The sequence below is a fragment of the Herpailurus yagouaroundi genome, unplaced genomic scaffold (genome assembly GCF_014898765.1).
Source record: "Herpailurus yagouaroundi ecotype Mexico unplaced genomic scaffold, PumYag 250, whole genome shotgun sequence".
NCBI classification, from domain to species: domain Eukaryota; kingdom Metazoa; phylum Chordata; class Mammalia; order Carnivora; family Felidae; genus Herpailurus; species Herpailurus yagouaroundi.
The window spans coordinates 6280959-6304437 of record NW_024412467.1 but is presented as its reverse complement, the minus strand read 5'-3'; the positions used below and the strand labels follow the sequence as shown (position 1 = coordinate 6304437).

The 23479-nt window shown below is 40.1% G+C and overlaps 1 protein-coding gene across 6 annotated transcripts in view; it reads left to right on the top strand.

Moving 5' to 3' along the window:
• Window positions 1-23479, top strand: part of CDKAL1 (CDKAL1 threonylcarbamoyladenosine tRNA methylthiotransferase) — a 717891-nt gene that overhangs the window by 9630 nt on the left and 684782 nt on the right. For all 6 annotated transcript variants that reach the window (XM_040460543.1, XM_040460546.1, XM_040460547.1 and 3 more), the window contains 2 exons: window positions 10392-10566; window positions 11965-12077. In XM_040460543.1, coding sequence (XP_040316477.1) covers window positions 10397-10566; window positions 11965-12077 — 283 coding nt within the window. In that variant the 5' untranslated portion in view covers window positions 10392-10396. The remainder of the gene's footprint in view (window positions 1-10391; window positions 10567-11964; window positions 12078-23479) is intronic.

Here is a 23479-nt window from a genome sequence, read left to right as displayed (position 1 = left end):
TTGTATTGTGATATGAGTTGTCATTTCTCTCGTTTCTCATTTATTTGAGTCCTTTCACCTTTTTTTCTTGATAAGTCTGGTTAAAAGTTTTTCAGTTTTATCTTTTCAAGAACCAGCTCTTGGTTTCATTGATTTTTTTTCCTATTGTTATTTTACTCTCTACATCATTTATTTCTGCTCTGATCTTTATTATATACTTTCTTCTACTCATTTTGGGCTTTGTTCTTTTTTTAGTTCCTTTAGGCGTAAAGTTAGATTGAGTTTTTTGTTTCTTGAGGTAGGCCTATATGGCTATATATTTCTGTTTAAGGACTACTTTCTGTGTGTCCCATAGATTTTGGACTGTTGTGTTTTCGTTTTCATTTGTCTCCATGTATGTTTAAAATTTTTTCTTTGATTTCTTGACCCATTGGTTGTTTAGTGGCATGTTGTTTAGTCTTCATGTGTTTGTGTTTTTTCCAGTTTTTTTCTTGTAATTTGTTTCTAGTTTTATACCATTATAGTTGGAAAAGATGCATGGTATGATTTCAGTCTTTTTAAATTTACTGAGGCTTGTGTTTATGACCTACTATCCTGGAGAATATTCCATGTACACTTGAAAAGAATGTGTATTCTGTTATTTTGGATGGAATACTCTGTGTATGTTATATCCATCTGCTCCAGTGTATCATTCAAATACATTCTTTCCTTACTAATTTTCTGTCTGGATGATCTATCCATTGATGTAAGTGAGGTGTTAAAGTCCTCTATTGTATTACTGTTAATTTCTCTCCTTATTTCTGTTAATATTTGTTTTACCTATTTATGTGCTTCAGTGTTGGGTGCATAGATACTTACAATTGTTATATTCTCTTGCTGGATTGATCCTTTTATCATTATGTATGTAATGCCAGTGCCCTTTTTTGTCTCTTTAACAGTGTTTGCTTTAAAGAAGTCTATTTTGTCTGGTAGGAGTATTAGTACCCTGGCTTTTTTTTTTTTTTTTTTTCTTCTTCTTTTGCTTCCATGTGCATGGTGAATGTTTTAGCACTCCTTTGCTTGTAGTCTATGTGTGTCTTTAGATCTAAGGTGAGTCTTTTGTAGGTGATGTACAGTGGGTCTTGTTTTTTTTGTTTTTTTATTTTTTTAATTTTTTAATTTTTATTTTTTAACGTTTATTTATTTTTGAGACAGAGAGAGACAAAGCATGAATGGGGGAGGGTCAGAGAGAGGGAGACACAGAATCTGAAACAGGCTCCAGGTTCTGAGCTGTCAGCACAGAGCCCGACGCGGGGCTCGAACTCACGGACCGGACCACGAGATCATGACCTGAGCCGAAGTCGGCCGCTTAAGTGACTGAGCCACCCAGGCGCCCCTGTTTTTCTTTTTTTAAAACATTCTCTGTGTCTTGATTGGAGCATTTAGGCCATTTACATTTAAAGTAATTATTGATAGGTGTGTATTGCTATTTAAAAATTCTGTTTTCTGGCTGTTTTGTAGTTCTTTGTTCCTTTCTTTTGCTCTGTTTCCTTGAGATTTTGTTTGGCCTTCTGTCTCTTTATTTCTTGTGTACCTATCATAGGTTGAGTTTGTGGTTACCATGAAGTTCATTCATATATAGCATGCTAAGTAAAGAGCAGTTCATATTAATTTGATGGTCATTAGGGGCGCCTGGGTGGCGCAGTCAGTTAAGCGTCCGACTTCAGCTCAGGTCACGATCTCGCGGTCCGTGAGTTCGAGCCCCGTGTCGGGCTCTGGGCTGACGGCTCAGAGCCTGGAGCCTGCTTCTGATTCTGTGTCTCCTTCTCTCTCTGCCCCTCCCCCTTTCATGCTCTGTCTCTCTCTGTCTCAAAAATAATTTGATGGTCATTTAAGTTCAAACACATTCTAGAAAAAAACAGAAACGGAAAATCATTTTCCTTTTTCTTTTTCGCCTTCTCTTTTTACTCCCTTCTGCACATTTTCTGTATATGTTGTCATATTTTGCATCTTTTTCTTATGTCTAATTGGCCATTTCTTTTCCACTTAAAGAAGTCCCTTTTACGTTCTTTGTGAGGCACGGTTTAGTGGTGATAAACTCCTTTAACTTTTGTTTGTCAGGAAAACTGTTTCTTTCCTTTAAATCTGAATGATAATCTTGTTAGGTAGAGTATTCTTGGTTGTGGGTTTTTTCCTTTCAGTGCTTTGATGTATCACGCCTTGCTCTTCTGGCCTGCAGAATTTCTGCTGAACAATCAGCTGATAGCCTTATGGGGTTTCCCTTTTAGGGAACTTTTTGTTTCTCTCTTGCTGCTTTTAGGATTCTCTCTTTTTTAACCTGTGACATTTTAATTATTATGTGCTATGTTGTGGACCTCCTCGGGTTCTTCTTGTTTGGAACTCTGCTTTTTGGACCCGGATGTCTATTTCCCTCTTTAGATTAGGGAAGTTTTCATTTTTTACTTCTTCGAATAAGTTTTCAGAACCTTTCTCTTTCTTCTGAGACCCCTGTAATGTGAATGTCTGTTTGCTTGATGTTATCCAAAGATCTCTTAAACTTTTCATTTTATAAAAATTGTATTCTCATTGCTGTTCAGCTTGTGTGCCCTCCATTACCCTTTGAGATTGCTGATATGTTCTTCTGCATCCTCTAACGTACTGTTGATTCCTTCTAGTGTGGTTTTTATTGGGGTTGTTGTATTCTTTATGTCGGATTGGTTCTTTTTAATATTTTCTATCTCTTTCTTGAAGGTCTGACTGAGCTCTTCCAGTCTTTTCTCCAGCCCACTGAGGACCTTTATAGTCATTGCTTTAAATTCGTTATCAGGCATACTGCTTAAATCTGTTGCATTTAATTCTTTTACTGAGGCTTTTTCTTTTCTTTTATTCTTTTAGAACATATTCTTCTGTTTCTCCATTTTGCTTAACTTTTTGTGTTTGTTTCTATGGATTAGGCAAAATGGTTATTTCTCCAAAAGTTGAAAGACTGGTCTTGTGTATGGAGACCCCATGCAGACTGGGTATGCTTGCTGACTTGTGCTGGCCGGAGCTGTGTCCATATGTGCTTAGTTACTCTTTTAACTGTACTCTTTTAACTTTAGCTGTACTCTTTCACTCCTTTAAACTGGTTTTTTAGGGACACCTGGGTGGTGCAGTCGGTTGAGCGTCTGACTCTTGTTCTTGGCGCAGGTCATGGTCTCACGGTTTGTGAGTTCGAGCCCTGCATTGGGCTCTGTGCTGACAGTGTGGAGCCTGCTTGGAATTCTCTCTCCCCCTCTTGCTGTCCTTCCCCGACTCGTATGCATGCTTGCTCTCTCTGTCTCTCTCTCTTTCTCCCCCAAATAAATTAATAAACTTAAAAATTTTAAACCATGGCTTTTTTTTTTAATTTTTAAATGTTTGATTATTTTTAAGAGAGAGAGAGAGAGAGAGGACACAGGCAGAGGAAGGGCAGAGAGAGAGGGGGAGACCCAGAATCCGAAGCAGGCTCCAGGCTCTGAGCTGTCAGCACAGAGCCCGACCTGGGGCTCGAACCCACGAACTGCAGGGTCGAGACCTGAGCCGAAGTCAGATGCTTAACCGACTGAGCCACCCAGGTGCCCCAAAACCGTGGCTTTTAAAAGAAAGATTAAAGAAAAAAGAATTTAAAGAAGAAAAAATAATAAAAGGAGAAAAGAAAAAAGAGAACAAGGACAAAACCAAAAAGAAAAACATAATAAAGAAAATAAGACAAATTTTAAAAAGGTAAAAAAAACCCAGTAAAAATTAAAACACACATAAAACACAGAACTGTAGCTTGTTTTCTTTGCCCCAGTAACCTAGGACGGCTGGTGTGGGCTTGTGGGTCCTGGGCTTGCTGAGGTCACAAAGTCCCTGTGATGACCGCTCCCACCAGTTACGCCATCCAGACCCTCCAGTTTCCGTGTTGGAATCTGCCTCTGAGGGCAGCCAGACCCTTCTACGGTCTGGTGTTTTGACGTGGAGAGGGAGAGAGCATTCCCACACTTGGTCCACCCTTTCAAACCGTGGCTTTTCTTCTAGGGCTGGTGTGGGCTCGCAGACCCTGGGCTGGCAGAAGGCACAGGCTGTTGGGAGAATTGGACCTGCCTGTCGTGGTGCCTGACCCTGCTCCAGTCTAGGCTTTTTAGGTGGGGTGGGAGCATTAATGTGTCGTTCTCCGTTCTCCAGTCCCTCTGTCCTGGCGCTTTCCTGCAGCTCTTCTGCTGCTTGGCGGAGGTCTGGCGTTGCCTCTCTTATATGCTAGTTGCTCTGTTAAACTGTGGGGTTTTTTTCCTGGGCCCAAGGACAGAAGGATCTCCTGGTTTCTCAATACTGTCCTTCCCTACTGCCGTGCACGGTGTCGGGGGTGGACATTCCCTTTGTCACCGTATCTCCGTCTCTAGCTGTTCTGTCTTTGGTTGTTGTGTAGCTGCTCAGTCAGCCCTCAGTTCTTCAGGAGGAATTGTTCTATTAATAGGCGTAATTTCGTGTGTTCTGTGGAGGAGGTGAGTTTCAGAGTCTTCCTACGTCATCCTCTTGAATTGGAACTTGCAGGACTTTTTCTTTCTTTTTTTTGTTGAGTTTTTAATTTTTTTTAATGTTTTATATTTGAGAGAAAGAGCGAGCGAGCGAGCACGAGCAGGGGAGGGGCAGAGAGACTGAGACGGAATCTGAAGCGGCCTCCAGGCCCCGAGCTGTCAGCACAGAGCCCAACGAGGGGCTCGAACTCCCGAGCAGTAAGGTCATGACCTGAGCCTAAGTGGGATGCTTAACTGACTGAGCCACCTAGGTGCCCCTCTTTTTTTGGTTAAGTTTTTGTTTTAATTCCAGGATAGTTAACATACAGTGTAAGATTAGTTTCAGGTGTACAGTGAGTGATTCAACACTTCCACACGACACCCTGTGCTCAGCACATGTGCTCTCCTTATTCCCCATCTCCTGTTTCACCCGTCCCCCACCCGCCTGCCCTCCGGGAACCATCAGTGTGTCCCCTAGCATTAAGAACCCATTTCTTGGTTTGCCTCTTCATCTCTTTTCTTTCCTTTTGCTTTGTTGCTTAAATTCCACGGATGAGTGAAATCACACGGTATTGATCTTTTCTCGGGCTGACTTACTTCACTTAGTATAATACTTTCTGGCTCCATCCACATCGTTGCCAAGGGACAAGGAGTGTTTCTTTAAGGGAGAGAAATGTGAGTGAGGTAGTACATGGAGGAGGTGGGTTCAAGATAAGGTTTTTGTTTTTTCAGTGGGAGAAATAGCAGCATGTTTGTATCTAGGCAGTAATGATTGAGTAGAGAGACGGTGACGATGCCGGAAGAGCGGCCACTGCTGGGCTTCTGTGCTTGAGGAAGTCAGAGTGGAAGGGCTGTTCTTGGGAGGGTGGGCTGTTCATTCATAGTAACATTGCTGGGCAGAGTCCATGGACCATCTCCTTGTAAAAGAAGGAAGTTTTCCATGTGTGCAGAGTGGGGGAGAGGATCTGAGGGCCTGCTTCACCCAGGCCTTCTGTTTTTGGCACCATCTTTAGCCTCGTGAAGAGGAGATCGATGAGAAATTAATTTTCAGAAAATTCCTAAGATAAATGCAGTTTTTCAGTCTTTGCCCTAATGTGTACTGGCAATCTGTAAGGAAGCAGAATTTCCTGAATTTTTTTGACCACAGAACGATTTTTTCACTGGTAGATGGTCTTTCAAATAAATAGAACCCATTTCAGAAAGACTAACCTGGTTCATTTTTCCTTCTCTAGTTTGCTGAGTTGGGCAGGGCTCTTGTTTGCAAGAGCGGAAAACCCAGTTTAAACTCATTGAAGCCACAAAGGGAAACTGACCGGCTCACATGACGGGGCAGAGCAGGGCTTTGAACCAGGTGCGCAGATAATGTCAGTGTGGCTCTTTCTGTCTCCAGCTCATGTTAGGCTTCATTCCCTAGGTCGTTTCTGCCCTGTGGCAGGCAGCATGGCCCCTGGCATCCGCAGGCTGACGTCCTCCCCCCCTTGGCCACTTCAGTGGGAAGGGAAGCCACCTCGTCTGTTGGCTCTGGGACACAAGTCCTCCTGATGATCCTCATGGTCTGGGCTTGTCATGTCCAAACCTGAACCGGTCATGGTGGCCAGGAAGATGGGTTACTCTGCAGGCTTGGGTCACGGGCCCCATTCCTGTGTCTAGGGAAGGAGGAGGCCTGCGATTGACAGCCTCACCTTGACCCTGTCCTATCCTTGTTAACTGTAGCTCAGCTGGTCTTTATCAGGTTAGATTATTTCTGATCTTTTGTTATGACTAACGATGTAAAATTGGCTGAGCTTTGAACGGGGGTTGGACTTACTGGGCATAATTCGTCCCACTTGTAAAGACCTCACTGCACTAAAGGGCACAAAGTGCCTGGAAAGCTGGTCTGTTAATTGAAAGCTGTGCGTGGAGAGATGGGGATCTGGCAGGTGGGAGAGGGGAGATTCTTTGGAGGGGCCTGAGAGCAGCGGAGAGTATCGGGATCCTGACACTGGTTTGGGCGACCCGGGTGAGGCGCCGTGGTCGTCGCTACGTGAAGTCCGCAGCAGAGGGCTGCTCAGGCCACGGGCTGGGGCTCGTTGGCCTGGGATTGTTGTTGATCTTGGGGTGAGCGAGCTTCCGTGTGCTTCCTGGCTGTCTAAAGGGAGGGCAGTAACACCACCAGAAGCACGAGTTGTGAGTGGTCAGTGAGGTGACCCGTGAAGCACTTGTTTCATGCCTGGACGTGGTAGAAGTAGCAACCGCACTGTCAGTAAATGTACTCGAGTGTACATTCCTTTTTCTTCCCAGGTGATTTTCTCCCCCCTTAATCATTGTATTTTAACATAGTTACAGATTTCCTTACAGCAGTAAAAGTTGTGTGGATATGCTGTATGGCTGGTCCAGGTTTCCCCAGTGGTAACGTCTTGCAAAACTGTGAGTGTCACACCCGGGATACGGACATTGATCTGGTCAGGACGGAGGACGTTTCCATCTCCCCAAGGACCTCTCCTGTTGACCGTGGCTAGTGGCCTTCCCTTCTCTCCTGCCCCATCCTCTCCTCAATCCCTGGTGACCTCTGTTGTGTTCCCCATTTCTGTAATTTTGTTATTTCAGGCTCAAGGATGTTATAAACATGTAACCATAGAGCCCGTAAGCTTTCGGGAGCGGCTGTATTCACGGCAGCATGATTCCCTGGAGATTCGTCCTGCCTGTTGTATGTATCAGTGGTACTGTTCCTTTTTTTTTTTTCTTTTTTTTTTTAATAGCTGAGTAGTATTCCCTGGTGCAGCCGTACTGTGGTGCAGCCGTACTGCGGTTTAGGGCATGTGGGTGTCTGCAGGTTTTGACAGAGCAGTTGCTGTAAGCATTTGGGTTTAGGTTTTTGTGGAGATGGAAGTCTTTATTTCTCTCGGATAAACCCTCAGAAGTAACATGGGAGTTCCATGGTTAGTTTTTTAAGAAGATGCTGAGCTGGGGGCGCCTGGGTGGCGCAGTCGGTTAAGCATCCGACTTCAGCCAGGTCACGATCTCGCGGTCCGTGAGTTCGAGCCCCGCGTCGGGCTCTGGGCTGATGGCTCAGAGCCAGGAGCCTGTTTCCGATTCTGTGTCTCCCTCTCTCTCTGTCCCTCCCCCGTTCATGCTCTGTCTCTCTCTGTCCCCCAAAAAAATAAATAAACGGTAAAAAAATTTTTAAAAAAAGAAGATGCTGAGCTGTTTTCCAGAGTGACTGTGCCGTTTTATATTCCCCCTAGGATTGTAGGAGTGGTCCAGTTTCTCTGCATCCTTGTCAGGGTTTAGTGCTGTCACTGTTTTTTTTTTTTTTTTTTTTTTTATTTTATTTTATTTTAACCATTCTGATAGGTGTGTAGTGATACGTTATTGTGGTTGGAGTTTGTTTCTCTGGCGGCTAGTAATGCTGTGTGCTACTTGCCTTCTTTATATCCTCTCTGGTGAAATGTCTTTGTCTTTCATCCATTTTCCAATTGGATTTTTTAAAACTGTGTTTTGAATTCTAGATACCAGTCCTTTGTCAGATAAGTGGTGGTTTGCAAAAATTTTCTCCCACTCTGTAGCTTGACTTTTTCTTTAACATTTTTTTTGATATTTATTTATTTTCACAGAGAGAGAGAGGAAGAGGGAAGGAGAGAGAGAGAGAGGGAGAATGGGTGGGGGAGGGGTTTATAAGCCTGATGTGGGACACGAACTCATGAACCATAAGGTCAGGACCTGAGCCAAAGTCAGACGCTTAACTGACTGAGCCACCCAGGCGCCCCTGTAGCTTGACTTTTTATCCTCTCTTAAACGGGTCTTTTGCAGAGCAAAGGTTTGAAATTTTGATGGTGTCTGGATTGATTAATTTTTCTTTTTATGGATCATGCTTTTGGTATCCGGCCCAAGAATTCCTCACCTAGCTCTAGGTCTAGAAGATTTTCTCTTACAGTTTTTCCTAAAAGTTTATAGTTTTACGTTTTACATTTAAGTTCATGATACATTTTGCATTAATTTTTGTATAAGGTGTGAAACTTAGATTGGCGTTCAGTTTTTGTCTGTAAATGTCCCATTGCTCCAGCACTAATGGAAAGGTTATCTTTCTTTTACTGAATTGCTTTTGTACTTTTGTGAAAAGTCGCTTGAGCATATTTGTGTGGGTCTCTTTCCGGTTCTCTCTTCTGTTCTGTTGATTCATACTTCTGCTCACCCACCAACACCGCACAGTCTTGATTATTCTAGCTGTATAATAAGTCTTCAAATCGGGTGGCTCAATTCCTCCCACTCTTCTTTTTTCACAATTGTTTCAGATATGTTACTTTTTTTTTTTTAAACGATTCCACATAAATTTTACAACAATCTTATCTATGTCTACAAAACATCTTGCTTGGATTGTGATAGGAATATAACTGTAAACTTGTACATCAGTTTGGTCTTGACTGACTGTGGTTGGGGGGGGTTCCTTACTGTTTGGTCGGCTGGTTGGCAAGTCCAGGGTTCCTACATGGCCTCCTCTGGTTCTGCCCTGGTGGGGTGGGGTGGGGTGCCTCGTTACAGCCTCATAAAAGTAGAAGTTAGGAGGTGGGACTGTAGTTTTGTGTTTTGTGGGGCTTTGTTTTGTTTTATGGGGTAGAGTGGTTGTCTAAAAGTTTTGTCTTGCTAGACTGTCCCTTTTCTGGTTCTTTGAAAAGAGAACAGGTTTTTTTTGGGGGTGCTTTTGTTGTCTGTGTCTGTTGGCAATTCTGAGTTGCTGGCTTCTTCAGCTCCAAGTCTGGGATAGAGGAGGCGAAAGAAACCCCAAGTAACTCACCATTGTGTTGTTCCTTGGGTTCCAGGGTCCCCTGTCAGTCTGCCTTTTCTCTACCTCTCAGAGTCTTCTGATGTTTATTTTATATATAATGCCCATAGTTTTCATTGTACTTAGTAGGATGGATAAGGAAGAGGACATCTGTTCTATCTTCCTGAAAGCCATGTCCACATTTTCTTGTCTTAATGATAAAAATTTTGAACATTCAGGAAAGTAGAATAGGATAATGAACACCAATATATGTGTCTTAGATTTAAGACATGTAAGGTTTTCCTGTATGTCTTATCCTATTTTTATTGTTTTAAAGTAAATGATAGACATATTTAACATCCACATATTCAATATTAATCTCTAAAAAGGTTTTTAAAAAACTTTGTTTTGAGAGAGAAAGAGCGAGCATGCGCGAGTCGGGAGGGGTGGAGAGAGAGGGGGAGAGAAAATTCCAAGCAGGCTCCACGCTGTCAGCAGGGAATCTGACATGAGGCTCGATCCCATGAATTGAACTGTGAGATCATGACCTGACCTGAGATCCCAGACACTTGACTGACTGAGCCATGCAGGTGCTCCATAAAAAGATTTTTTAAAAATAATAAATAAAAAGTAAAAGCACGTTTACGATGTTAGAAATAACATCGTATTTTAAACATGTTTTAAACATGAGGACAATTTTAAACATGTTTTAAACATGAGGACAATACTTTATATCAGTACTTTGTATCTAATGATTTACAGTAATATCCTAATATTATCTAACACCCACTTCATATTCTGATGTCCGTATGTGTCCCCAAAATATCTTACAGCTGGTTGGACAAAGTGACATAGAGTCAAGAGCATGAATTGCATGTAGATGTTATGCTTCTAACGCATTCACTGTGAATAGTCTCTCTTCGGTTTTTTTTCTCTGTGAGACTGATTTGTTGAAGAAATAGTTCCAGTTGAACCTTGGGATGTCCCATTATCAGTAGGATTTGTCTCATTGTTTCCTTGTATTTTTTTTATCTTTTGCGTTTTCTGTAAACTTGTAGTTAAATCTGAACTCTCTATTAGAATCAAGATCAGCAAGAATATTTCGTAGATGATACATGTGAAATAGATTTGTGAGGGACTCATATGCCTCTGTCGTTTATAACTTTTTTATGTAATAGAGAAGATGCCTTCTGCCTCCTGTGATTCTCTCCTGGACGACATAGAAGATATTGTGTCACAGGAAGATTTAAAGCCACAAGATAGGCATTTTTCACGGAAGCATGTTGTTCCAAAGGTGCGAAAGCGAAACACCCAAAAATATTTGCAAGATGAAAACAGCCCACCGAGCAATAGGTAAGCTCTTGTTTTGAGATTATATTCAGTATCCTACCAAGGAAGAAACTGGTGCTACTGATACATACTGGTATATATCAGTGTGTGTGTGTGTGTGTGTGTGTGTGTGTGTGTGTGTGTGTGTGTATGTATGTGTATGTATGTGTATATATGCATATATGTATGTATATATATATACTCATATATATATGTACATATATACGTATATATATATATATATAGGTGCTGTTTCTAAAAATCTTTTGGAGAGGAGATATTTTATTTGGTTTTAAATTTAGCAAAGTAATTGGTTAAAAAAAAAAAAGATGTCAGATGGCATGTTTCTTGAAGACTGGGTCAAGGACAGTATTTGGCATAAATATGGGAAATGCTGCCCCTGCCCCATATCTGTGTCCGCTACCCCAGGATCTCTTTGGTATCTCTGTAGTTGGTATGTAATTTTGTGTTACTTCCAAATGAGGCATTTTACTGCATTTTGAAATTCTTATGAGACTGGTGGTTTGGGTATTTGATTTTTCTTAGCAAGTTTACAAATACTTCTGGATCAGCTAAAGGCATTGGCACAAAAAAATTATTGTGTCATTTATCATATTAGGTCTGTTGTAGTTCTGTGAAATTGTAATACAGCCTAGCCAGAAAGGATTATGCAGTTGTATAATTTTAACATGCTTATATTTGTTTAGATAGTAAATTGTTGAAAGTTTTAATGCATTCGATGGTTTTATTGGTAACACTTTTTTAAGTCTGTGAATTTAAACTTCTCATATTTTAATGACTGAAGTTTATTGAATTTGCTCTGAATATGTCTTTAAGGTAACTTCTATTTAAATTTAAATTATTAGTGCAGTCTGAGTTGAACGACTATTTTTCCCTTTCTAAAAATATTACATTTTTATAACTATTTTTACATATGGAGTACTTTTAATTATGCTGTAGGGTGATGGTTTTTCTGTTTTGATTCAGTTATTTGTATCTGTAAGTTATAAGGATTGTAATTGTTATATAGGAGTCAGTGCATGGGTGATGTCCTTAGTTTTTCTTTATTTGCTTCTCTTGCTAGAACCATTTTGTTTGCTATTGTTATTTGTATTTACCTCTTTAGGAGTTTAACTTAGTGATAGTACTTTAGTACTGAATTTAAAATGCAGAGAAAAGGGAAATATTTATATGGAGAGAGTCATAACTTAGGTTTCTGTGGTTATTTTACTTTGATTTTAGACTTTTGGTGTAACAGTTGATTATGGATTAAGTTGCTGTGTTTCATGAATAGATTGCACATGGGTTGCCGTGAGCGTATTTTTGCATAATATGCCCAGAAATCGAGTGATTTTGTTCTAAAAAAAATTCCTAAATGAGACTTACTTTTTTTTTTTTTTTTTTTTTTTGATTGTTTAATAGCACTATTCCAGGCATACAGAAAATTTGGATGCGAACATGGGGTTGTTCTCATAATAATTCGGATGGAGAATATATGGCTGGACAACTAGCTGCTTATGGATATGAAATTACAGGTAATGGGATCTGTAGTGTATTTTATTGGTTAGGTTTTTCAGGGCTGAATTCTTTAGAGATATATATTTTAGCTTCAGCAGTTAAAGTATATTTTAGCATGACTTAATGATTTTAAGGCAAAACAAAATGATAACTCTTATATGTTGTCTAGATAACTATAGATACATTATTATACAGATACTTAAAAAAAACTACTTTGGGGCGCCTGGGTGGCGCAGTCAGTTAAGCGTCCGACTTCAGCCAGGCCACGATCTCGCGGTCCGTGAGTTCGAGCCCCGCGTCAGGCTCTGGGCTGATGGCTGGGAGCCTGGAGCCTGTTTCCGATTCTGTGTCTCCCTCTCTCTCTGCCCGTCCCCCGTTCATGCTCTGTCTCTCTCTGTCCCAAAAATAAATAAACGTTGAAAAAAAAAATAAAAAAAAAATAAAAAAACTACTTTGAAATAAATTTAGACTTACAGAAAAGTAGTAATATGACAGTTTGCATATGTCCTTTACCCAGTTTCCTCTAGTACTGACATCTTACATAATTAAGCTAGAATTAATAAACTAGGAGGTTAACATTAGTGCAGTACTGTTACCTAAACTGCACATCTTGTTTGATTTCTGCCGGTTTCCCCACTGATGTTCTTCTGTTCCAGGACCCGGTCTAGCATCTCACTTTACATTTATTTGTAATGGCTCCTTAGTCTCCGCCAGTTGATAGTTCCTCTCTTGTTCCTTGTCTTTTATGTCTATGGACTGCTGAGGAAAGCTGATTAACAGTTATTGGTTGTTTTGTAGAATGTCCCTCAACTTGGGTTTGTTGGGTGTCTTCTCCTGATCAGAATCCGGTTATGTATGCATTCTTGGCAAGAAGAGCACATTGAGTTCTCAGTGCATCATATCCAGGAGTCGATAATGAGTTGATATGTCTTATAACCAGAGGGCCACGTCTGCTAGACTTCTCCACAGTCAAGTTGCCGTTTTTTTCATTGTAATGAATAGATCTCCTGTTTCCCCCCAACATTTCTCTGCTAGTTTCAGTGTCTGAAAATTTGTGTCCATGGATCGTGTCTGCAGCAGTCATTACTGTTTGTTAAATGGTGATTCACTGTTTCTTCCTTTCTTACGCTTATTAATTGGAATTCTCCTGTAAGGACGACCCTTTCTCCCTGGTTTTATTTACATATATTGGCATGGATTTACATGCTTGTTTGTCGTTCCTGTGGGTTGTAGTCCAATACTGTTGTTATTTTGCCGCTCGTCTGCTCCAGTTTGGCCGTAGGGCCTTGTCAAGATGGCTCCTGTGTTTTCTCAACAAGCCCCCGTTCTTTCTCTTGTCTGCCGCCACAAGATGTGCTCGTGTCATATTTTCCCTTCCCCAGCCTTGGAAGCAACCATTTTTCCAGGGAGTCCTGATCCCTTTCGGTAAAAGAATGGTGTTTTGAGCCAGACGAGCTTTGTGGGCAGTAGGTGAGCTCATTGCCACTGTGAAGTGTCCATGTGTCTAGGAACTGTCAGTGGACGGAGCTAGGAAGTATGTATATGTGGAAACCGGCACATGTCGTGTCTACATTACTGTGTCTGTCAGCATGTATATTGAATGGGGCCATGATTTGATATTTTGTGACAGGCACTGGCCTGGTGCCTTATGTACGTCACCTTGCTTAGCCTTTGGGAGATGTGGAAATATTGGCATCCTGACTTGACTATACTGACGAGAATGGAGAGGTTGTATCCTACCTTAAATCACACGGACAGTGAAGTCTCTTGTCACCCCAGAACACTGCTCTTGACCACTGTTGCCTATGCCTGTGTGATTGGCAAAGTCTTAGCCTCAAGATGGCCTGTGAGGATATGGGAAGATTGGAAACTTCTTTCCTAGTGGTGTTTCCTTCAACAACTCAATGATCCTAATGTCTTAACTCTGAGTTTTTGATAACTTGTCCTTTAGACCGCAGAATCAGCCTTAATAATTTTGTTCTTTAGATAAAAGTACTCAAAATGTGTTTTTAGAATGATTTCTCAAAAAAATAAAAGGATTATCCTTCTGGATTCGTTAGTAAATTTTAGTGTAAGTTAGCGTGGGTTTGCCTTGATACATTCTGATGGTGCAGAATGTTAAGACAATAGTCTGTAAGATAATTTCCTAAAATATTAAAAAAAAATGAGCTTGACTTCTCCTAGGTAGTGTTAAATATCTAACACATTGTAATTTTAATTTTAGTCCATTAGAATTTTGTATTTGATCTTATTACAGTACTGTTCTAAGTGATAAAAAGTAAAATAGTCCTGATGCATTTACACAAGAATACCAAGTTTTGTTATGTATATCCAGCTTTAGCCTTTTTTTAATTTTTAATTTTTTGCTTTAAAGAGAGAGTGCATGTGAGAGGGAAAAGGGGTAGAGGGAGAGAGAAAATCTTTGTTTTTCTTTTTTTCTTTTGAGGGAGAGAGAAAATCTTAAGCAGGCTCTATGCTCAGTGTGGAGCCTGACATGGGGCTCGATCCCAGGACCTGGGATCATACTTGAGCTGAAATCGAGAGTTGGATGCTCAACCCACTGAGCCACCGAGGTGCCCCCAATTTTGACTTCTTATTTGGGAAATAGTAAAAAGAGATAATAAATTGAAATTTGTTTCTCTTATTAATGTGGTGTACTACTTTTATATAGTTTCATTACTTGTATGTATTTGTACTAACTTTATGTCCTGTTGATTGTCCCTGCTTTAGAAATTTATAGTCTGTGTTTAATTCTAGTCTGGCTTGCCTGTAGTGGACTATAGAGTCCCTTTTCTCACTGGTCAGGTGCTGTAGGCCCAGAAAGTATGAACGATAGTAGCTGCTGTAAAACATTTAGAAAGGAAATCTCTGGGGCGCCTGGGTGGCTCAGTCAGTTGAGTGTCTGACTTCGGCTCAGGTCATGATCTCGCATTTGGTGAGTTCGAGCCCCATGTCGGGCTCTGTGCTGACAGCTCAGAGCCTGGAGCCTGCTTCAGATTCTGTGTCTCCCTCTCTCTTCCCCTCCCTCTCTCATGCTCTGTCTCTCTCAAAAATGAATGAACATTAAAAAAAAATTTTTTTTTAAAAGAAATCTCTACAGATTTTATACTTATATTAAATGCATGAGATGAATGTTGGGTGGATTGTTTGTGCTAGCCGTCATCTTTCATTATTGTGGAATAGTGGGAGTTTATATAAATTATTATTGCTAAATAATTTTAAATGTTTTATTAATCAAATATAGACCTAAAATGTTTTTTTAACTGTATAATTGATGCAAAATAGGCATAAGATATAGATTATGTAAAATGAACACCGAGATTACTGAAAACAGTATACAATAAATTCGAAATTAGCTCTCAGTTACCGGTAGTAGATATTTTTACTATTTGGAGACAAAAGAGATTATGTGGGTATATACTTGAAATTGCTTTTAACTGTGTGAATCCAGGAATATAATTATTCTATAGTAAAATCTCAAAGAGGCTTACTTAGAGCAGTTAATTCTTGTTCATTGCTTCCTTCAGACCCTTTTTATTTTGAGAGAAAAGGTGGTTCATAGCTTACAAAATAGTGCCTGCTAGTTTTTCATTTCAAAGAATGAAGCCTACTGAGGAGAATTGATGACATTCCCTAAAATTCAGAACAGTCGGTTGCATCATGGGTACATGGATGCATGTATACAGTTAGCGTCATGGAAAACGGTGAAACTGTCCCTGTAGACACCATGGCTTTTAAAAGAAATATGATTTGAATGCATACATTCCATGAGTGTTGTTTCTTCAAGTAAGCAGTTTCTGTAGACTGAACTTTTTTCCCCCAGTAAGGCTGCCTTTGGTTAATGTTCTTGGATTATTTCTTTGGAGATGTTGGGAAAGTATTTTCAGTGTCCTCATTCGTGGCAGATCTTCATTATCTTCAGAGTGCATTTGAGGTTAGAATGGTCACAGGTCATTTGAAGCCACTAAGTAATAAATAAAGTATGTGATATGATGTTGAGCCATGCTGTTTTAGTTAAAAGTAAGGCATTTTTTATCTTAATTGATTCTGAAAATGTTACAGAAGAGTTTTCAAAAATGTTTATAGCAGCGATATGTACGCTTTTTGGATCGCTTCAGACTCTCACAACTATAATTTCATCAAAGAATTCATAACCAGTTGCTTGTGAATTCCAGTAGTGGAATAAAGGCATGGTCTCCCAAGGTGATGACTTTTGGGACAGCTCTCATTTAGGTAGAGCTGTATTAGAGATATTTTAGATAGAGCTACATTGGAGGGAGAGAGAGATGCTGGAGAGAGACGTTGTTTACTTTGTAGCTGTGCTTGCTGTGAATGAAAGTAGCATGTGCTTTTTGGTTTAGTGGAAAAAAAGTCCATTGCAAGGCCCTCGACTGAAGTTTTAGTTCATAGACAGATGAGAATAATGTGAGTTATATGTACAGAATATTTGTGATAAGCCTACATAGTTCAGAATAGAGTGTTTAGCTTGGGTGCCCCCCGTTTCAGAGAAATCATTTTTATTTCATTCCACTTTTTTGAAAACAGTGCGTGTGCGTCGTGTGTGTATGAATGTGGGAGTGGAAGAGAGACTCTTAAGTAGGCTCTATGCCCAGTGTGGAGCCAGACACAGGGCTCAATCTCGTGACAGAGAGATCACGACCTGAGCCAAAGTCAAGCGTTGGACACTTAACCAACTGAGCCACCCCGGTACTCCAGAGAAATGATTTTTAAATTAGGTTTGACAATTCTTGATAGTTCCTTTGTATATTTGTATACCATTTATTCATTCAGCAAGTGTTGTCTGAACATGATGTGTGTTAGAGGCTGTGGTTCTAGGACATATGAAGACATGAAAAAATGAAGTATACGTGGATTCCAGCAGGTGAGAAATTTATTGTTTTTGGCAAAGGAAAAGGCTTCATATCATGTGTTACATCTTAGAAGCTGTTTTAGTAAATGGTCAAGCTGTTAATGTATTTTAGGACCTGCTTTATTAAAAGAGCTTTTACAATTTATATTTTAGAAATGCTTTGTGATAATGTCAGGTCGGAATAACATTTATTTTTTATCAGGCGAAGTGTACTCTTTCATCCTCATCACCTATTTCACCTGTCCTGCCACCCACTTCCCTTCTGGTGACCATCAGTTTGTTCTTTATAGTTGCGTCTGTTTCGTGGTTTGTCTCTTTCTTCCTTTTTTTCTTCGCTCTTCTGTTTTGTTTCTTGAATTCCGCAAATGAGTGAGATCATATGGTGTCTTTTTCTGATTTATTTCGCTTAGCATTATGCTCTCTGGCTCTGTCCATGTTGCTGTAAATGGCAAGATTTCGTTCTTTTGTATGGCTGAATAATACTCCACTGTAAGTATGCACCACCTCTTCTTTATCCATTCATCATTTGATGGACACTTGGGCTGCTTCCATAGTTTGGCTTGTGTCAGTAATGCTCCAATAAATGTAGGGGTACATGTATCCCTTTGATTTAGTGTTTGCATATTTTCTGGGTACATACCCAGGAGTGTGATTATTGGATCATAGGGTAGTTCTGTTTTTAAGTTTTTGAGGAACCTCCACATTCTTTTCCAGAGTGGCTGCACCAGTTTGCATGCCAACCAACGGTGCAGGAAGGTTCCTTTTTCTTTCCATCCTCACCAACACTGGTTGTTTCTTGTGTTTTTGACTTTAGCCATTGTGATGGGTGTGAGGTGATAGCTTATGTCATTTTGAGGTGCATTTCCCTGATGATAAGTGATGTTGAGCATCTTTTGATGTATCTCTTGACAGTCTGTATGTTATCTTTGGAGTAATGTCTAATCATATCTTCTGCCCATTTTTTAATTGGATTATTTGTTTTTTGGGTATTGAGTTCTATCAGTTCTTTATATATTTTGGATACTAACCTTTTATTGGAAATATCATTTGCAAATATCTTATTCCATTCTGTAGGCTGCCTTTCAGTTTGCTGATTGTTTCATTTGCTATGGAAAAGGTTTTTTATTTTGATGTAGTCCCTTGTTTATTTTTGCTTTTATTTCCCTTGCTTCAGGACATCTATCTAGAAAAATGGTGCTATGGCTGATGTCAAAGAAATTACTGCCTGTACTCTCTTCAAGGATTTTTATGGTTTCAGGTCTCACATCTAGGTCTTTCATCTGTTTTGAGTTTACTTTTGTGGATAGTGAAAGAAAGTGGTCCAGCTTCATTCTTCAGTGTGCTGCTGTCCAGTTTTCCCAGCACCATTTGTTAATGAGACTGTGTTTTTCCCACTGGATATTTATTCTTCTTTTGTTGAAGATTAGTTCACCATATAATTGTGGGTTTAATTTCTGGGTTTTCTGTTCTGTTCCATTGGTTTATTTGTGTATATTTATGCCAGTATTCTACTGTTTTAATTATTACTGCTTTGTCATATAACTTGAAACCTGGAATGTAATACCTCCAGTTTCATATTTATTTTCCAAGGTCTCCGGCTTTTGGGGGTCTTTTGTGGTTCCACACAAATTATAGGATTGATTCTAGTTCTGTGAAAAATGCTACTGGTATTTTGATAGGGATTGCATTAAAGCTGTAGATTGCTTTGGCTGTAGCCAAATCTGTAGATTGGTTTGGACATTTTAACCTTTGTTTCTCCAACCCATGAGCATGGAATGTCTTTCCATGTCTTTACGTTGTCTTGAATTTTTTTCATCCGTGTTTTATAGTTTTCAGAGTACAGATTTTTTTTTTTTGGCCTCTTTGGTTAAGTTTGCTTGTACATACATTATTGTTTTTGATGCAGTTGAAGTGGGATTTTTTAAACTTTGACTGTCTGCTGCTTCATTATTAGTGTGTAGAAATGCAACAGAGTTCTCTACGTTGGCTTTGTATCCTGTGACTTCATTGAATTCATTCATCAGTTCTGGTAGTTTTTTGGTGGAGTCTTCTGGGTTTTCTCTATAGAGTATCATGTCCTCTGCAAATAGAGTTTTACTTCTTCCTTACCAATTTGCATGCTTTTTATTTCTTTGTGTTGTCGGAGTGCTGTGGCTAGGACTTCCAGTACTATGTTGAGTAAGAGTGCTCAGTGAGCACATTCTTGTTTTATTCCTGATCTCAGGGGAAAAGCTCTCAGTTTTTCAACATTGAGTATGATGTTGGCTGTGGGTTTGTCATATATGGACTTTATTATATTGACGTATGTTCTTTCTAGACCTCTCTGAGAGAGAGTTTTTATCATGAATGGATGTCGCACTTTGTCGAATGCTTTTTCTGCATCTATTGAAATGATCACATGATTTTTATACTTCCTTTTATTGATGTGACATATCATGTTGATTGTCGATTGTTTTCTGAATATTGAACTACCTTTGTAACCCAGGAACAAATTCTACTTGATTGTGGTGTATGATTTTTTTTTAAACTATATTAGTGGATTCATTTTGCTAATATTTTGTTGAAGATTTTTGCATCCATCAGAATATAACATTTTAGGTTTGAATTAAGAAAATGAATCTCCTTGTAGAAATAAGTAGTAGTTTATATGGCATAGGAGATAATATTAGAATTGAATGTCTGAAGTATAAGCATATTTCCTGGACCTGGCCGTTTAACTTGAAATAGTTTTTTAGGAGCGTCTGGGTGGCTCAGTCGGTTGAGCATCCAACTTTGGCTAAGGTCACCATCTCACTGTTTGTGGGTTCGAGCTCCACATTGGGCTCGCTGCTGTCAGCACAGAGCCTCCTTTGGATCCTCAGTCCCCCTCTCTCTACCCCTTCCCGGCTTATGCTCTCTCAAAAAACAAAAACAAAACAAAACAAAAGAAATAGCTTTAAATTTTCAGAGAGATTAATGGGATATGTTAGATTCATCTATGCAGATGTTTGTGTCAAGAATACATTCAAGGGCCACACTTGAGGGTCAGTAGAATTTTAAGGACATTAAAGCTAGAAATCACATTTGTACATAATTAAAGTATGAATGCACATAAAGTTTCTTTGCCTGTTTTTTATCTGTTTTAAGAATTGGGGTGCCTGGGTGGCTCAGTTGGTTGAGCATCTGACTGGCTCAGGTCATGATCTTGCAGTTTGTGGGTTCGAGCCCTGCGTCGGGCTCTGTGCTGACAGCTTGGAGCCTGGAGCCTACTTCGGATTCTGTGTCTCCGTCTCTTTCTGCCCCTCCCCCACTTGTGCTCTGTCTTTCTCTATCAAAAATAAATAAAATGTAAAAAAAAAAAAAAAGAACTGGTTACCATGACATTTCACATTAATATCTTGAGCTTATATATATATAATAAAAGATATTAAGATAAGTAGACTAATTGTGTGGGATTCTGAAAAAGCAGACCTCCACCTTCGTCAAGATGAAACTAAATGAAAAGTTTATATTTTACTTCTCTTAGAATTACTCAGGGGCACCTGGGTGGCTCAGTGGGCTAAGCATCTGAATTCGGCTCAGGTCATTATCTCACGGTTTGTGAGTTCGAGCTCCATGTCGGGTTTTTTGTGCTGACAGCTCAGAGCCTGGAGCCTGCTTTGGATTCTGTGTCTCTCTTTCTCTATCTTTCTGCCTCTCCCTCGCTTGTGCTCTGTCTCTCTCTCAAAAAAAAAACAAAACAAAAAAAAAAACACAAAATATTATGTCACCTATGTGAAATCAGGGTTTTTGTACACATTTCCAGGCAAGGGAGTTGAATTGGTTGAAAGTGTACTGTGTGTTAGGCATTTCACAGAAGTTACTGCAAGCATCAGATGAAATAACTTTGGTGGCAGGTGACTCCATATTTTAAGACCAGGAGATTGAGGCTGGGAGAAGGGAGACGTGATCTATACACCTTCACCCAACTGATGTATGCTAGAGTGGGCCTTGAGACATGGCTGCTGTCAGCACAGCCTCTGCTCCTGTTATACTGTGTAGTCTCTCAAACTTGATACTTTAAAGGCAGGTCAGTGTGGAAACCTATTATTAGATAGGTTACTGGGTGTTTTTTATTTTTTATTTTTTGCTGCCCAGCATTTTAATATTTCTCCTGCACGACTTTTAGGACTGTTTTAAGTGCAATACTGTTAGAAGGCTGGTTGTCTGTCTGTCTGTCTTCCTCTTTTTCTCTTTCTAGAGGTGAGAGAAAGGGGGGATACGTACCACTGGAATCCATACCGCAGGAGTATGCTCAGTTTCTTAATTTCAGTGCAGTGGAAGTAAGCTGTTACTTTAGTTAAAGATGGCACTGGGAGCTGAGAGCCACGTGGCCCGGGTCCACCTCCTTTGTCATCAGTGTGAAGTCACCCCCCAGGGGGAACATAAATATGACATCATCTCATCTTTTTGCTTTTCTGTTTTGATCAACAGCAGTAATTACCTATGTGCATTCGGGCTTTACCATGTGCTGGGCCCAGGCCAAGGGCCTTCTCTCTGTTCCCTCATTTAATTTTCACAGTAATAGGGCAAATGCTGGTGCTCCGTTTCCAGAAAGATTTTTTAAAGTTTTAGTTGGCACGCATGTTGCGTTAATGTCAGGTGTACAGCTTAGTGATTCGATGGCTGTCCCGCTGTGTCCCGCTGTTCTCAACACCAGCGTGGCTCCCACCTGTCACCATACAACGCTGTTACAAGACCATTGACTGCGTTCCCTATGCTGTGCCTTTCCTTCCTGTGACCCACTCAGTCCTTAATGAAGCCTGTATCTCCTCTCCCCTTCACCCATTTGCCCCTCTCCACAACCACTAAATAAAACACTCGATGTTTCTGTTCTAGAATCTCTAGTGGAATTCATTGAAAACTCATCAGCTTTCTTAGTGTACAACTCTTGCCTCTTTATTTTTTTATTAAAAATTTTTTAAAAAATATTTATTTTTTGAGAGAGAGAGAGAAAGAGAGAGCCAGCGTGAGCAGAGGAAGGGCAGAGAGAGAGGGAGACACAGAATCTGAAGCAGGCTCCAGGCTCCGAGCTGTCAGCACAGAGCCAGACGCGGGGCTCGAACCCACAAGCCGTGAGATCATGACCTGAGCCGAAGTCAGACGCTTAACAGACTGAGCCCCCCAGGCGCCCCCACATATACCTCTTTAAGGTAGCCTTCTTATTCCTTAACCATCACCACTGCTGTTTATATGTGTACAGTGTGTTATAGCTCATAAAACATGTTCATGTCTGTTGCTAATTTTATATAGATAGTACCTGAAGATAAAAAGAGAACAAAGACTTTGTTTACCAGGCTTTTAAAGAATTACTTAAAAATATCCTGACATTTAGGTTTCTGACTTAAATTACACATACTGGTAACGAGTATTTACAATGACGTATTAAGTTATGTGCTGAATAGGACATTTTTCTAAGTGTTACCTAGAGTTTCCTTGGAGGAATTCTTTATCCTGTAGCCAAAGGCGATGCCTTTTATCCAAAGATTCTGAAGTCTGTCTGGAAATTATAGTGAAAATAAATTCTGTTCTGATGATTTGCAGACTGTAGTACATACAAGGGTGACCATCAGCTTATGGATATAGTTGAATCTTAGCATTATTCTAAAGCTCAATGTTAAACGTAGGGTTTTTTTTTTTTTTTTTTAAGAGGAAAAGGGGTCTTTTGCGCATTAAAATAGGAACTATATCTGTTAGTCTGTTAACTTTCCTTCTCATGTGGGCATTTCAGGCTAATTTTATAAGCTTTAACTTTTTATATGTATCCGTGTGCTGGAAAACTATAGGCTTAAGGTAATTATTTAAAAGAACTTCCTCACCTTGCCAGTAATTTGCAGTTTTACTTTCCCTGCCTGGTACTGTGGACATATTCATGTATTAGGTTATTTGCATGAACCACTAGGGGTATTCTTCATAAGTCTTAATATTTTTTGGTTATTTTTGCCAATATTCACATAGAAGGTTGAGAATTCTAATGGCTGACTTGGTATGAGGGATCTGACAGCACAGGGTCTAAGTCAGGATGTGACTTCAAAAAAAAAATAAAGGAGACGTCCTCTATTCTGGAATGGATGACTGTTGTTATTGGAACGCAGAGCTGTATTCTTTCTACCGAATCTCCAAAAAGTTCAGCTTTCCAGGGTAGGAGACAACAAAACCGAGCAACTCGCAGTGTTAGGATTTGACACGAGAAAGGAATTTGGAGAGAGCTGAGTGTGAAATGAGACCTCCAGGCACAGCCTGTATCATGAACAGTGGGCTGTTGATTGGAACCGTAAATGTCCAAACTAGACAGCCTCTTTTTGACCTGACCTCGTGTTCTAGGAGGGTGAAATTTTGGAATCCTGTTCTTGGTGTTCTGGAACGGCTGGCTTGAGCTAGGAAAAATTGTCTTCTGATCTCAGAAGGAACGGAGTAAAGATCTGCCCTTCACACATTTCCCTTTTGTTAGACAGTGGACTGGGAATGCCAACAAAGTAAAAGACGCACTGATCCAAGTTGGGGAAGAGGAAGAGCAAGCCAAAGGAGTTA